General features: G+C 40.4%; 1 protein-coding gene across 3 annotated transcripts in view; it reads right to left on the bottom strand.

Moving 5' to 3' along the window:
- The window catches only part of Myom1 (myomesin 1), a 123,999-nt gene that overhangs the window by 96,827 nt on the left and 10,007 nt on the right, over positions 1-17,165 (bottom strand). For all 3 annotated transcript variants that reach the window (XM_057758397.1, XM_057758394.1, XM_057758395.1), the window contains exons 3-5: positions 8,074-8,214; positions 6,638-6,887; positions 5,466-5,623 (exon numbers count right to left, since the gene is read on the bottom strand). In XM_057758397.1, coding sequence (XP_057614380.1) covers positions 5,466-5,623; positions 6,638-6,887; positions 8,074-8,214 — 549 coding nt within the window. The remainder of the gene's footprint in view (positions 1-5,465; positions 5,624-6,637; positions 6,888-8,073; positions 8,215-17,165) is intronic.

Here is a 17,165-nt window from a genome sequence, read left to right as displayed (position 1 = left end):
TGTAATTTTAAAAGTTATGGTTGAGTTTGCATCTCCCCTACGAAGTTGCTAGTCCTGATATACATTTCTTTCTGTGCCCACTCCAATGAGGGAGTCGTTGGCATATTGCTTATGCTCAGTGTTGATTAAAATGATTGAGTAGAACTGTTATGTGATAAATAGTTAAATTATACCTTCATACTTTTTCAGTGAAGAAATCAAGTTCTGGAAAATGCACACCCCATGCTATGGATGATTTAATGAGTGTACATGAGAGTGAACTGAGGCTTTCAGAGTCCTGTTCCCCTCAGGTCTGGAATCAGGAGGTAAGTTCTAGCCTAGAGTAACAGCAGGACGGAAGATGTGCTGTGTGACCTTCTCCCTACTCACAGAACACGGTGCTGCTGCCTTTCTGTCTCTTGGGAGCCCGGAAGTGCTTCAGGGAGCTGTTTCAACACAGCTCTAGTCAGGGCAATGTGATCAGAGACAGCTATCAGCAACCCTGACCCTCAGACTCTCCCATCTGAGGGAAATGGTGTGCTTTCTGACTAGAATGACTTGGGTCAAGGGAAACTCAGCTGAGCAGCTCCCTCTTGCTGGTTTGCTTTTTCACGTGCTGGAGGGATTTCAATAGTTCTCCCCAGCACAAAAGGGACAATGTGTCACTGAAGACTGTGGCATGTGCTGTCTGACCAAATCTGAGTGACGCTGGGTTGGCTTCCGTTCAGCAATGCTGTTCATATCTCTATAAAGTTTGTGTTCAAGTGGCATCCGGCAGCTCCCGAGGTTGCGCCATTCTTCCTGCCCTCAGGTACTGCTCAACTTAGCACCTTCATACCTTCCCGGTTAAACACGCCCAGCTCTTCTAACGTGGCCACCTGGCTGAGGAACCTGCTTTAAAATGCGCAACACTTGACTGTGGGACTGCACAGAACTCGCCATGTCAGAGAGAGAAACGAAAGGACTAAGTCATAGGGAGAGTTCGTTCTATTCTGCAGGGAATGTCCGCTATGAGGCACTCAAGTTTTGGGTCACTTGAGACTGGCTGCCTTCAGTATTAAGTCAGAGTGGAAAAGAAGGGGGTTTGGCCTGCCCCCACACACTTCACAGCTTGTTGCTTCTGGAAAGTGGAATTCCAAACTAGCTAGTCATCAGCTAGCTGTGGAGAGTAATCTACACCCTGGGATTGTTTCCAAAGGCTTGCTGAAATGCTCTGTATGGACACCACTTTCCTTACACACTCTGTCCCTATACACTCTGTCCCTACACACTCTGTCCTTACACACTCACGTCAGCCTATGCAGAGTCAATGTTGATGATGAGGGTGGTAGAGAGAGCTCCTTGGTGGAGTCAAATTCAGTGAAACGAGAAGGCTCTGAGATCCTTTCTCTATCACGATGCCAAGCAAATTGAAATGACCTCGAACGTTGGTGAGAATCCACCTTAAAGAAATAGCTACTACCCACTGTGAAACCATTATCTGAGACTTTAGAGTTGGCTCCATGGTTAAGAGAAGAATCCAGTCAAATCTAACTGTCTCAAATAGTCCACCACCAATTTTCCTTTTTACAAATAACAGTTTTGGAGCCAGGTGTCAAGTATCCCAGCCTGGCCTCGAACCCCTTATGTAACTGAAGCTGAGTCTGAACTTCTGATCTTCCTGCTTCTATCTCCTGAGTGGTAGGGTTATAGGCATTCGCCATCTTGCCCAGTTTATGCAGTTGTGGAGCTAGAACCAAGGATTAGTGCAGATTTGTGCATGACAGGTGAGCACTCTACTAACTGAGACACACTCCCATCCACAAGCGTGTGTGTTCTATTTCATTCTCTATGCCTTATCATTTCATTTCAATTAAGTTGGAAATATAGCTGTCTACTATAAGTGCCCGAGGATATAAGACTGTTCAGCACATAGTGTCTGTGCCCTTTGATCCCACTCCATCAGGACCAATTACTCTCCTTGGGTTTGAACAAAACCTTCCAGAATGTATGCAAATGAAACAACATAAATTCTGCTTCCCGCCTCTAGACCAACAGATGCTAGGCAGGCTACTGTATAAATAGCCTATTAAACACTAAAATTTCATTTTCTTCCCACCACAGAAGTATCATTCCTCCATGTTAACAAGGCCCTCTCCATGATGGAGGCTTCACCACCCTAGTGTGTTGGTGTCCTCTGTAAGCGATTTTCCTACTGAATGAAATCACACAAATAGGACCCCTTCTACTTCCAGGCTGATCTGGAACCTCAAAACTGTCCTGTACCTGGCCTTGCTGAGTGTTGTGTTGCTGCTGCGCATCGTTCTCTGGGTAACCTCAAAGTTCCACTTAAACAGATGTCGGCAGTAACATGAGATTGGCCAGAACAGCTGCTGCCTGCCCACTTTGTTAGACCTCAGGGACTCCATGACCTAACAGCGGCCAGTGGAAACTTGGAGCCAAACTGTCTTTGGAAAAGACTCCGAGGGAATCAGACCCCAGGACACATGCCTCAGCAAGGCATAGCGAGGACTTAGCTGCTATCCGTGAGGCAGCATGTCTGCACTGAGCCCTCACAAATGCATTTCCTTAACCCACCTCCTCCCATGTTTCCCTCCCATTTGTACCTGGTGTGGGTACCATGAGGCTGCAGTCGAGCACCAGAGAGGCCAACGATATGGTTACCAACAGCATTGGCTCTCACCTAGTGATGAGCTCCCTGCTCTGTGAGTAAGAGAATGCCAGTGAAAAGTATTTCCCTTGTGTTCATGTTGTGAATTAAATTAGTTCCAGCTGCTGCTTCTTAGGAAAGACACCATGTCCAAGAAGAGACACAAACCCGTAAGGAACCTGTTCGCGAAGGTCTGTTCACCTGGCAGTGAAGTGGGCCTACGTTCCAGGGATCTTCACTGGGAGAACCTTAAGATTACTAGCCTTGTATTTGTTTTCGTAATGTGACCCCCAAATTGTAGAAGCTCCTTGCTCCACAAACCTGGAGCTGTCCCTGTTGTCACCACAGCCAGCTGTCACTATGTGCACACCGATTCCGAACATTTCTCCTCACCCAGGGGCGACTCTCAGTCTCAGGATAGTGGAAGGCACCTTCCCCACTGAGCCATCTTGCCAGCCCTCTCAGAAACAGAGCCGTTTCTTAGCTGCTCTCCGGTTCTTTTGTTTTGACTTGTATGTCTCACTGAGCATGAAAGGGGTACTTTCTCTGCAATTTCTGGCTTTTCTCTCCTGGAAGAACTGGTATAAAGAATGAGTCTTGGGAAACGGTGCCCTCCTTCAAGTAAAAAGGAAGTCACCTTCCCAAACGCAGAAGGGAAGAGAGCAGGAGGCTGCCACAGAAAGGGGCTACTCTCCCAGAAATAAATATTTCAAAGCCACAAGGACAAGATTTGTGGCCAATGTGCTGTGACTGAGCTCTGTGGTGGGAAAACTGAAAACAGACAATACGACTATTTTTCAAATTTAACTTGACAAGAACCTTTACCTTAGTAGTCTTATGCTCCGTGTGGAGAGCTTTAATCTCTTTGTTTGTTAATTATTCCTTTTCCAGGCCAACGAAGTGCACCTAAGGAGTTTAATCTCCAAAACTGAGCCGTGCCTCTGGGAAACCCCACTGCTGGTTTTAAAACACCATCAGGATCATGGCCCAGTTTATGTTCCAGATGCTGCAGTTTACAAAACAATGCTTAAGAAAATAATATTTTTCTCATAGACATTCCTTTGTATAATTTTAAAAGTCATCTTTAGTGTTTAAAAATAAAAAGAGCTGAGTAAGACAATACACTCCTGCAGTCCCTGTGTCTGGGAGTCTGAGTCGGTAGGGTCACAAGTTCAAGGCTGGCCTTAATCTCAAACAAACAAACAAAAACAGGTAGGAAAAAAATTTAAATTAAAAGCAAAAAAGAAAGCTACAAAAGTACTCAATGAACTCTTCTATTTGATTAAGGACTCTATTTAGTCAACATTAATATATTTAAATTTCTGACAGAAGGATTTTTTACTTATCAAATAGTATTCATGAGAACTAAGCATACATTTATCTTCGTGGATTTCCATAGGAATGTTTGGATTTTCTTTCTCCTTTGGCAAGTGATACTTGAGGGGGAGAGATCTAATTCAGGGGAGTCACACACACAAGGAAGGTGCTCTACCAATGAAGTTCATCTCTAGTCTAGTAGTTAGACATTTTTTGTTGTTTATTTGTAGTTATGTTGGTGTTATGTTTTGGTTTGGTTTTTGAACAGGGTCTCATTATGTACTCCAGGCTGGTCTTGAACTTGCAATCCTCTTTTTAAGAATCTTAGAGCTCACTATATATGCCATGCTGGCTCAAACTCATGAGGATCCTCATGCTTTTTTTCTGAGAGTTGGGATTAAAGGTGTGTTGCGACATCAGATCCAGCTATAATTTTTAATTACATCTATCTATATATCTATCTTATCTATCTATCATCTATTATCTATCTATGTATCTATCTTATTCTCTATCTCTATCTATCTATCTATCTATCTATCTATTTTCTATCTTGTGTGCAAGAGAGAGAGAGAGTATGAATGAATGAGTATATGTACAGGCATGTTGTGAAAGTTGGTTCTCTCCTTCCATCACTGTGGGTCTTGGAGCTTGAACATAGGTCATCAGGCTTGGTGGCTAGTACGTTACATGCCAAACCATTTTGCTGGCTCAGTGTTTGTTGTTTGTTTGTTGATTTTTAAAGAGATTGATTGTTGATTCCTTTAAAGGTTGAATGGTGCAACTTTATAGTCATAAGGAAGTGTGGGGGCAATAGCAATTGATTTTTAATTTACTTTTATATTTCAAAATTTATAGGTTAAATTTTTAGAAATTCATTTTTGTTGAAATATTATAAGTGTTTTGTGGCATTTCTCATCTTTGTTTATTACAAACTATTTGCCACCATAAAATTCATAGTCATTTTTGGCATTTTACAATTGCTGCTTTTGTTTTTGATTTTGAGGCAGAAGGGGTAGAGATGAAGCTTTCTGAGTTTTAGTTTTTTATGTATAGATACATATTTGTATATGCATGTGAAGGCTAGGTCAACATTAGGTGTCTTCTTCATCATTCTCCACCGTACTTTTGAGACAAGGTCTTTCACTGAACCTGGAGCGTCATGATCTGTCTAACTAGGTGATCAGCAAGCTCCAGGGCTCTTCCCGTCTCCACCCTAGCACCCAGCCTCCTCCGTGGGTGCAGGAACCCAAACCCAGATCCTCATGTCAGCATAGCAAGCGCCTTACCAATGGAGCCGTCGCTCCCACCTTTATGATTATAAAGTTATTAAAATGTATAATCTCTATGCAAGATCATTTGTTCTTCCCATTCATAAAACTGTCTCGATAGCTTCACCCTTTTGAAAACAAACTTATAGATGTCTTTGCTGACTCCTGCATATCGCTAGTTCAGGGTGTTTTCTCTGGATGTAAACTTAACTTGGTAATTAATTCTATCAGCTTCCACAAAGAAAACATACCATGTGAGACGGGGTTCCGGCCAGCCTGCTACAGAGCAGTGCAATTTCACATTCTCTTTCTCCCAAACTGTGTGAGAACGAGGTTTAATGATAAACTCAGGAGCATGTAGTAGATGGTCTTCATTTAGCTTTCCGTGATATGCTTGGGTGTCTTCTAACTGAAAGAGCAAGCAAGTAACAGCCACATGTTTCCAAAATACTACCAAATTAAAGTTACTTCTGGTGCTAAGATAACAAGTAGAAGCCAAAATGTTACTTTCCCTTTGTTTTGTTGTTTTGTTTGAGGTAGGTTTTTATGTAGTCCAGACTGGCTTCTAACTTACTTTATAGCCAAGGATAACTTTAAACTTCTGATCTTCCTGATTCTACATCTCAAGTGCAAGGATTACAGAATGGCATCCCCATTGTACCCTACTCTATGGGCTGGTGGGGATTGAACCTGTGACTCTATGCATCGCCATTGTACCCTACTCTATGGGCTGGTGGGGATTGAACCTGTGACTCTATGCATCGCCACTGTACCCTACTCTATGGGCTGGTGGGGATTGAACCTGTGACTCTATGCATCGCCACTGTACCTTACTCTATGGGCTGGTGGGGATTGAACCTGTGACTCTATGCATCGCCATTGTACCCTACTCTATGGGTTGATGGGGATTGAACCTATGACTCTATGCATCGCCATTGTACCCTACTCTATGGGCTGGTGGGGATTGAACCTGTGAGTCTATGCATTACGCAAGCAATATAAACTTACTGCATTCTCAGACCTAATTTTTACATTTTGCACCTAATTTTTACATTTTGCTCCTTATTTTTACAGTCAGGTAAAATAATTTCCTTCCTGGTTTTAAAAAAAAAAAATGAGTTTGGTTTTCTAAACCCTAAGATTTAGCAACATCCCTATGATGTGTCCCTAAAGTGGCTTCAGAAACTTATTTAATATCTTTCAAATCTGAATTTCCATGAAGTTTAAAATTCCAAAGTTTGCCTTTATGTGACCTATGCATTTTGACATCATCTCTCCTTGTTTCCGTTAGCTTTGTTTCCCTGTAACACACGTGGTTCTGCCCTTGAAAGAACCCAGTGTGGACTCCACATGCACACGCTCACACACGGCTTCTTGAACACGTTTCCACTCTTCTGAGCAGCATGACATTAGCTCGCCTTACTGTTTTCCTCAGTGACAGCTCTTCTGCTTTTTCTCGGATTGCAACGCTCCTCGACTTCTTTTCAAATGTTTCCTCTCGCTGAAGGGTGGACGTGGCCTGTTTGGATATTTTGGACTGCTTAGAGGCTGTGGACTTTTTGGAGGCTGTGAGTTCTTCCTCGCTTGCAAGAAGAGTCCTCTGAGCTATGTAAGCAGCAGCTTCTTTGATTCTTTCTTCTTCTGTGTCTCTAATTCCACCAATGTGCACTTGGCTGAAACAACAGAGCAGAAGGTAGAAACAGTGTGGTAACCACAAGCTTGCCTGATTTTACTGGGCTCAGGCACTGTCCCTGCCCTTAGAAAATCTGCCATTAAAAAGCCCTGGTGTGGAGCTAGAGAGATGGCTCAACAGGGCACGTGCAGAGGACCCTGGTTCAGTCCCCAGCTTCCACAGTTCCCAGCTCACAACCTTCTGTAGCTCCAGTCCCTAGAGCTCTGATGCTCTCTCCTGACCTCCATGAGCAATGCATGAAGGTGGTACACTTATATACACGCAAGAAAAATATTCAACACATAAACCAAAAAATACATATATATTAAATATATCCTGATAAAATACGATATCTCATTCCATCCAAATAAAACCCCACAAGGTAGATGCTATCACTCCTATTTTAGATATATAGTAACAAGACTAAAGAAGATAAATAAACAGCCCAAGGAGTTCCCTGGGCAACTGAATGTGTTTAAATATGTTCCAGTTTACAAGAAAAGATAAATCTATGCTTTTTCCAGAAAAGATTACAATGTACAATGGAAGAGTTCAAATGTCTGTGGCCTGATATGTGATGTGTGAACTCTGCTCTAGTGCACAGCCCAGAGCTGCCCAGACATGTAACATGTCACATAAGACGCTGGTGAATAGTGGGTTTCTTTAGTCCCACAACATTTTACAGTTTGGGATTTTAACATACATATTTTTTAAAAATTATTGCCATCATATACTAATTTTGTGAAGTAACAGGCTTTCTTATTGACATTCTATACATTTTGATCATATTCGTTCCTCTGGTGCCGTTTCTTACCCTCCTCCCTTTGTCCTTCCAAATCTTTACTTACCTACCCTGCTCACATTACACTTTATAGTTTAGAATCTTTCTTTTTACTGTCCATGGATTGACTATAAATATTATTGGATCACTCAACATCTAAAGCTCTATCCCATGTCAACTGACCATACACACAGCATGATGCCCTAATCATTCTTTTGTCATGTATCCAATGTACGACAAAAATGTCTGAAAATGAAATCCCTTGACTTCAATGAGCCTTCTTCTCGGTGGGTTCCAAGCTTCCCAAGTCCTTTTTAAACCAATAAATAGCGAGTCCTCAATAATTGCTAGCTACTATTGACTCCTCACTTATAATAATTACACACCAAAGGGAAAGTACACTCACCGTCCTGAGTAAATAGGCACCATGTAGTTGCCTGGCAGGTTTTCTGTCTCCTCTCCAGGCAGAAGGTTCCGCTTGGCTCTCTTTGGTTGGGGGCTCAACTTGGCTGAATAATCTTCTAATAGCAAGCTGGAATCTGTAAGTCTGAAATAAGACTCCTAACATTAGTCAGAACACAAAGGGCACTGAAGACATTCCAAGGGTTGACAAAGCAGGGGGTGAGGGGGCATAACTTAGGGAACTTTTCCTAGAATCTTAGGTCTCTAATATTATTATCTTTTCCCTTTAGAAATGAATTCGAGTTAGAAAGATTACAGAGATGTAAATGTACACTAGACAGATACTAAGAAAAAACAGTGGTTTCATGGCTTATTTTCCCCCTCTAAAATTTCAAGGGAAAAAGAGGAAGATGTTGGTATTTTCAAGTAGCTTTTGTGGATAAAGTAGTGTTTGAAATGTAGGCAATCTATATAAAGGTCTTCCTTCCTTCCCTCCTTCCTCCCTTCTTCCCTCCCTCCCTCCCTCCCTCCCTCCCTCCCTCCCTCCCTCCCTCCCTCCCTCCCTCCCTCCCTCCCTCCCTTCCTTCCTTTTTGCAGCGACACAAACCCCAGGCCTTGTAGGCAAACATATAAATGGTTTTGATGCATTTTGTATTCAAGTCCTTTTAGAATATAATGGGAAATGTACAGTTCTCCAAACAGGGATCCTGGGCTACTCTGATGCAGAGCCCTAGATTCGCACTGTGAGACCTTTCCATACTTAACTGCAGTCATGTTCCAGCAGTTGAGGAAACCCTGGACTCATCAAATAAGTTTTCATTACATGGACATTTGGTGTTGGGTGATACAGTATGATAAAGAATCCTTGGGCCAGTTCTATTTGACTATGCGCACTGCGACAAATGTGTGTAAAGGAGGTAGTTCATGTTTGAGTAACAAAAACTTCACTGGAGAGGTGGGAAACAGTAGAAACCATAAAAATTAACAAAACGAAAAATTAGCCTTAATCTATGTAGTAGCTGAGTTTAATAACATATTTTTAATGCAGATAGTTTCATGAACTCAAGTGCATACTCCCAGGAGGCAATGTATAAGCTGAAGACTGAAAATTCCCTGGTTTCTATGCTGAGGAAGGATGTCAACAACAGGAGGCTGTGTGGGAACTCTCTGTACTTAACATTTTCCTGTAGACTTGAACTATTCTAAAATAAAATAATATTATTAAAGGCCCTAGTCTAGAGAATTCTTTAAAGGAAAGAGAAGCCTGTGAGTGGTATCTCTTGGGAAATATCAAGCTTCCCAGTTAAAATTAGTCAAGCCTTGGCTACTGCCTAATGTTTAAAAAACCCTTGGAGATGCTGCTTAGAGGGCTGTACCATTAAGAGCACTTATTGCTCTTGCAGAAGACTGGGGTTCAGTTCCCAAAAATGGCTCACCACCATCTGTTCAGAAAATCCAATGCCTTCTGGCATCTGGGGGCACTTGCATGCATGCAGTGCACAGACTTATGCAGGTGTGTACACACATGTGTGCACATACATACACACACACACACACATACACACACGAGATTACCTTTTTTAACAGGTAGAAAAGCAAAGACAATTAACTATATCAAAAGCAGAACCATGGACCAAACATACACACAGTATAAAAATGGGTAACGCAAGAAAGTAAATAGTACTGTACAAAACAATAGGGTCAAAGATTTACAGAGTGCACAGAGGCCCAGTTTCTGAGCAGACATTAAGCACACGTGCATGAATGAGTGTCTGTGTCTTGTTTATTAAGACTGTGTTGCGTGTGCAGGCTGGGCTACTGCCATTGATGCTCTAGTGTGGTCACATGGAAGGGGCACACTCTGCTACCCAGAGTTACAGCTAGCTCATTTCTATGGAACAGCACTGAAGCTAAAGGTTAGAACCTTGACGTGGAGCTTGTGGATTGCTTACCAATTGGAAGCCAGGGTGAAATTTGTCCCTGGCTAACTGTTCCAGCAAAAGGACTGCATTTTATACCCCACGTCGCAAAGTACAGCCTGTGCTTACACTGGTCTAAGTTTAAAGTGGTATTTGCCTCCACCTCTCTACTCCGTTACTATACAAAATAAACCACGAGATCAAGAGGATTGCTTCCTTTATTATTTTGAGAAAGTGGAATTTTCTCACTATTCTTCTATTTTAACTCTGTTTTATTTTTGTTTCTACAATCAAATTTTTGCAAACTCGTTTTTCAATGTTGTATTCTAGTAGAAGTCATAATATTCCATTATTTTTGTTTGCTCCTTTTTTCCTGTAAGAAAAATATTTTAAATAATGAACTTATTACATAGGTCATACCACAAATGAGATTGTCCCATTCTCACAGGTAATCAGAGCAGCTGAGTTTTTTTATTGATTGTTATTGAGCTCTACATTTTTCTTTGCTCCTCTCCCTGCCTCTCCCCTCCCCTTCAACCCTCTGCCAAGGTCTCCAAGTTACTCAGGAGATCTTGTCTTTTTCTACTTCCCATGTGGATTAGATCTATGTAAGTCTTTCTTAGGGTCCTCACTGTGCCACCACCACGAGCTAAGTTATTGTTTCTTACAGAGTGTGTGAAGTAGATGTCAAATTACCATCTAAATAGATGACATAGTAATGTCAAGTTATTTACTGATGGATTGACTACGAGAGTTCAGTTCAGGCTGGCCCAGGATCATGGTGGCTCTCCTCCTTTTCCTCCCAAATGCTGAGATTACAGATGTGTGCAGCTATGTCCAGCTTCTAAATTTATTGAAGTTAGAAAACAAAACCAAATTAGGAACACAATGTTTTGAAGAACCATGTAATAATCTGTGTAATTATTTGAATAGAATAGCAATCTATTTTGTTGTGATTCATGAAACCAAAGTCTAATGTTTTATACTAAAAATCCTAGAAGAGTTCAGTAAAGTATGTAGACTTTAAACTTCTTTGACTCTAAAACCTAAATACGAATTTATTCATTTCTTGTGATTTTTAGTTGTGTCTAAATTTTGGTAATAACCCTTCTCTAATCCCTCAGTTTCTGAGTAAAGCTATCATACACAGTGCTGTGTAGGTATTTTACCGATTAAAATTGTGTTGGTTATTCTTTATGTATTAGCTTCAATCATGAAATTTCCTGGGTTCTTGAATTTTAATTGATCAAATAAATCATATTAAATGTGCGCCCATGCATCTGTCTATGGCTATATCTAGGTTCATCTTTTTTGCACTTGGCTATTATTATGTCATCTGCTTTGTTAATGGGTCTACATTTGATAGATTTTAAATAAATCTCCTGCTATGTATATTATCACATCTATGGCCAATGGTATCATGGAGAAGGAATGGAATCAAAGGCCAGAAACCAGTCTCTGGAAATCTTCTAGGAATCCAAAAATAGGCTGACCTATGAATCCAATTAAAATACTGAACGGATAAAAGTATAGCCTTCACACCAGGTGTGCTGGCACACACCTGTAATCCTGGCAGTTGTAGTCTTCACACCAGGTATGCTAACACTCACACCTGTAATTCTAGCAGGTGGGAAACAGAGGCAGGAGGATTAGCCCAGGTTTGAGGTCTACATAGCACACTCTGGGATGCAAAGGCTACAGAGTGAGACTCTGTCTCAACAAATAAAAGTATGTTCTCTCAGTTGGACCACACAGGATAATACTTAGCAGGAAAAGTATTTATAGAACTCTAGAGCTATACAGTATCTCAAAGACACTTATTTAATAGGTTCTTCGTTTGGGGGTAGAATCCAAGGCCTAGAGTCATGCTTCCTTGTTTGTAAAACAAGCTGGTGTTTGAACTGGGGTTTGTACCCAAGCTGTCTTGATTTGTAGGTTAGTATCATTTCTACTACACCACTGGTCTCCCACTTTTTGTTACAGTACACTTAATCAAGTATTTATTGATTGATTAATCTATTAATCAAATTATTAATTAAAATATTAATTCACACATACTTGTTTACTCATAAATTCTCATATGCACAACTATACAGTCTCACTTGATGAATTATTATGGAAAATTAAAAGACAAAATTCAATTTGAAAGATAAAAAGAAGGGCTGGAGAGATGGCTCAGAGGTTAAGAGCACTGGCCGTTCTTCCAAAGGTCCTAAGTTCAATTCCCAGCAATCACATGGTGGCTCACAACCATCTGTAATGAGATCTGGTGCCCTCTTCTGGCCTGCAGGAATACATGCAGGAAGAACACTATAGATAATAAATAAATAAACCTTTTTTTTAAAAAAAGGAAGATAACAAGAAGAGGTATACCTCTCCCTATCTCTTCCCAACTTTGGACTCCCCACTGTGGAGACCACAATACCTAGAATGACTCTGATGTTGATGTTCTGTTACCAAATTGTAGCTTGGGGTTATAAAATCAGCACAGGTCAGATAAAAAGTAAAATAATTATTCAACTTAAATTAAAATGTAGTTACTTCAAATTATGTTTGTACTCATCACATGACTTGTGTGAGTTGTTCTGGTTTCCTGAAGTGGACAGGAATGGGAATGCTCCAGGAATATGCTTTCTGAAAACACTCTGTCAAGCATTACAGAAGTAGTGCAATGTGGGCCTGCCTTTGTGGCCTTTGCCTCAAACTCTGCATCAACCATCCTTATGTGCTCGGGGCGACACTGCATTGCTGGCTTCTCTGTTGTCTTTCCTACTGAAGACTTAGTTACTTTTCAATCCTCAACACTAGGTAGCTACATTTGACATCCAAAATATGCTGATTGACTGATGTGGAATCGAGATTCCAATTCCTGTAATCATATGGTACTATATGTCTTAACAGCTGAAGAGCTATTAAAAATGAGCAGCAATGCAGGCACCTGGGAGATGCTCAGTTGATAAAGTATTCGCTGCAACAGTATGAGGACCTGCGTTTAATCCCCAAAACCCATGTTAAAAAGCTAAGTGTGATGATTTCTCATTCCAGTCCTGTGGTGGCAGAGACGGGGGATCCGTAAGCTCACTGGCTGGTCAACCTAAACTAATTGGCAAGGTCCTGACCAATGAGACACTCTTTCCCCAAAGAACCAAGATGGAGAGCACCTGAGAGCAACACTGAAGACCGACCTCTAGCCTCAACTCGCATCCAATCTGTGCACTTGTGCCCCGCTGCGCGTGCATGCACACACACACACACACACACCACTGCAGAAGCAGGAGTCCCACTACTGAGGTTAGTTGTTCATCTATCCCTCTAGTCAAAAGGCAAGGATAAAACATAACATATCAAGACTCAGCTCTGAAGTCCAAGGAATACATTAAATGGGGAAGTGGTTCTTCATTTAAGAAATGAATCTCTTTTTAAAAGTTGTATACAGTTATTTATTGTGCTATACGGAAGTTAGAGTCCACTTGTGGGAAGACTGAAACAGGAGGACCACAGGTTTAAGGCCTGCCTGCGTAACCTAGTGACCCCGTCTCAAAATAAAAGAAGGCTAGAGGATATACCGTGGAGACAGAAGGTTTGCCCAGAATGAAATGAAACTTTAAATACTGTAATATCTAAATGTATATACTATCATAAGTAGATTAAAATAAGCACAAGAGAAAGGGTAACATAACAAAAATTCAAGAAGAAACAATGAAACAGGAAACAGAACTGAAACAGATAATATCAGTGAAGATGTCCCCAAAGAAAACTCTGAAAAAAAATGTTAGTAGTTTAATCATGAAAATAAAGAAATAAGTTATTAAAACCAAGAATGAAAGTGGAAACATTATAGCCAGGCCTACAAAACCAAGAGACTCCTAGGAAAGTAGTGTAGACGCCTCCACGTCAACTCACCAGACTACTAAGATATAATGGAATCATTCCCGTGAAGACCAAAATGATTAAAACTATTTCAAGAAGAAACATAAAACTATAAATGACCAAAACCAAGAAATTAAATTAATAATCTAAAATATTCTCACAAGGAAAAGCAGACAGCTAGGTGGTTTATATTTAAAGATCCTATCAAATATTTAAAAAAGAAATGGTAATTATTACTTTCATATTTTTAAAAAATATGTTAAAATAGCACTGTCCAATGTCCTGTAAGGTCAGTATCTTCTGATCAAGACATCACGATAAATTAACATAGTGAAAATGGCAATCTTACCAAAAGCAATCTACAGATTCAATGCAATGCCCATCAAAATCTCATCAAAATCTTTACAGACCTTGAAAGAATAATACTCAACTTCATATGGAAAGGCAAAAAACCCAGGATAGCCAAAACAATCCTGTACAATAAAAGAACTTCTGGAGGCATCACAATCACTGACTTCAAACTTTACTACAGAGCTACAGTAATGAAAACAGCCTGGTATTGCCATAAAAACAGACAGGCGAACAAACGGAACCAAAACAAAGACCCAGATATCAGTTCACACACCTAGGAATACTTGATTTTTGACAAAGAAGCAAAAAATATCAAATGGAAAAAATAAAGTATATTTACAAAATGGTGCTGGCATAACTGGATATCAACATGTAGAAGAATGAAAATAAATCCATATCTATCACCATGCACAAAACTCAAGTCCAAATGGATCAGACCTCAACATAAAATCAACCACACTGAACATCATAGGAGAGAAAGTGGGAAGTACACTTGAACGCATTGGCACAGGAGACCACTTCCTAAATATAACCCCAGTAGCATAGACACTGAGAACAACAATTAATAAATAATACCTCTGAAACTAAGAAGCTTCTGTAAAGCAAAGGACACAGTCAACAAGACAAAACGGCAGCCTACAGAATGGGAAAAGATCTTCACCAACCGCACATGGAACAGAGGACTGATCTTCAAAATATACAAAGAACTCAAGTAATTGGTCAGCAAAAAACCAAATAATCCAAAAAAAAAAAATGGGGTACAGACCTAAGCAGATAACTCTCAACAGAGGAATCTAAAATGACTGAAATACACTTAAGGAAATGTTCAACATCTTTAGTCATTAGAGAAATGCAAATCAAAACAACTCTGAGATTCCATCTTAAACCTGTAACAATGACCAAGATCAAAAATACTGATGACAACTTATGCTAGAAAAGATGTGGGGTAAAGGGAACACTCCTCCATTGCTGGCAGGAGTGCAAACTGGTACAGCTGCTTTGGGAATCAGTAAAGTGATTTCTCAGAAAATTAGGAAACAATCTACCTTAAGACCCAGCAATGCTGCTGTTGGGTATATACCCAAAGGATGCTCAATCATACCACAAGGACATGTGCTCAACTATGTTCATAGCAGCTTTGTTTGTCATAGCCAAATCCCGGAAACAACCTAAATGCCCCTCAACCAAAGAATGGATAAGGAAAATGCGATACATTTACACAATGGAGTACTACACAGCAGAAAAAAATGACATCTTAAAATGTGCATGCAAACGGATGGATCTAGAAAAAAAAAACATGTTGAGTGAGGTAACCCAGACCCAGAAAGACAAATATCATATGTACTCACTCATAAGTGGCTTTTAGACAAAAAGCAAAGAGAAATCAGCCTACAATTCACAATCCAAGAAAACCTAGACAACAAAGAGAACCTTAAGAGAGACATACATGGATCTAATCTACATGGGAAGTAGAAAAAGACAAGATCTCCTGAGTAAATTGGGAGCATGGGGACCACTGGAGAAGGTAGAAAGGGAGGAGAGAGGAACGGAGGGGTGCAGAGAAAAATATATAGCTCAATCAAAACAATTTAAAAAATACATCAAAATATGGCTACAGCCCAGTACTTTTTATGAACATAGATGTACAAACAAGTTCACGAAGTTTTTTCATTAAAAAACTACATCTGGGGCTGGAGAGACAGTGCAATGGTTAAGGGTAGTAGGTACTGGGTACCCCAATGTGGTGGTTCATGACCATCTGTAATTCCAGTTCCAGGAAATCCAACACGCTCTTCTGGCTTCCTTGGGTACCAGGCATGCACTTGGTATACATACAGAGAAGCAGTCACACACATACACACAAAAAATAAATAATAATTTTTAAAAATTAATCTAGTAAGTGCCAGACATGGTGACACATGCCTGCAATCCCAGATCCCAAGAGGCAGGAGGATCTCTGACTTCAAAGTTAGGTCTAGTTAGCTCCAGGTCAGACAAGGTTACATAGTGATGTCATGTATTAAACAAACAAACAAGCAAACCAAAGGGATGTTTGTTTTAACCTCCAGTCCTTAAAATCTAAGTATAATAGGATATAAAACCAAGTGAAGTGAATCCTGTCATTCAAGGTTGATTTACTTCAACAGAATAAAAACAAAACTCACATTATCATCTAATATAGGTGTAAAAAGAAAAGAGGATTGGACAAAATTTGGTGTTCATGCATGTTAAAAAAGAATCACTCAACAGGAGCTAGAGATGTGGTTCAGTAGTTAACACTTGTCCCTGCGAGGACCAAGGATCAGGTCCCAGCAAACACGCGGCAGTTAACAACTATCTTTAACTCATTTTTCAGTGGTGATTTGTCCTCCATGGGTTCCTGCATGTACAAGGTACACATGCATATACTCAAGCACGCATAACAAAAAATGTAAATGTTATTTAAAATCTCTCAACAAAATGGAACAAGAAAGGAACTTCCTCACCCTAATGAAAATGTTTGGTTCTATCTATATGAAAAGTCTATAGCTAATATACTTAACGCTTCTTTCCTTGTCCTTTTTCTTGGATTCCAAGGATTAAACTCAGGTTCATGGGCTGGCTTTGCAACAATAAACACCCTTAACCTCTGAGCATCTCACTGGTTTCCTAACAGTTCTGCTGTGGGATAATGCTTTTGTACCCTGTAAAGATTTGTCACTTGTATTGCTTTAATAATATACTGTTTGGCCAGTAGCCAGGCAGGAAGTACAAGTGAGCAACCACACTAGGAGAACCCTGGGAAGAGGAGATGCTCTGTTTGCAATTACCACCCGGACACAGAGGAAGCAAGATGAGAATGCAAGAACCGTTGCGGGACCAGCAAGGACAGAAACTTCTACCTACACAGTTCTTTTGTTGTAGTTGAGTTTTGTGTATGTGGGAAGGGGTGTTGTTGTTTGTGTGGGTTGGGTTT

Source organism: Chionomys nivalis, chromosome 26 (assembly GCF_950005125.1).
Source record: "Chionomys nivalis chromosome 26, mChiNiv1.1, whole genome shotgun sequence".
Taxonomy (NCBI): Eukaryota; Metazoa; Chordata; class Mammalia; order Rodentia; family Cricetidae; genus Chionomys; species Chionomys nivalis.
This window is presented reverse-complemented; position numbering and strand designations above follow the sequence as displayed.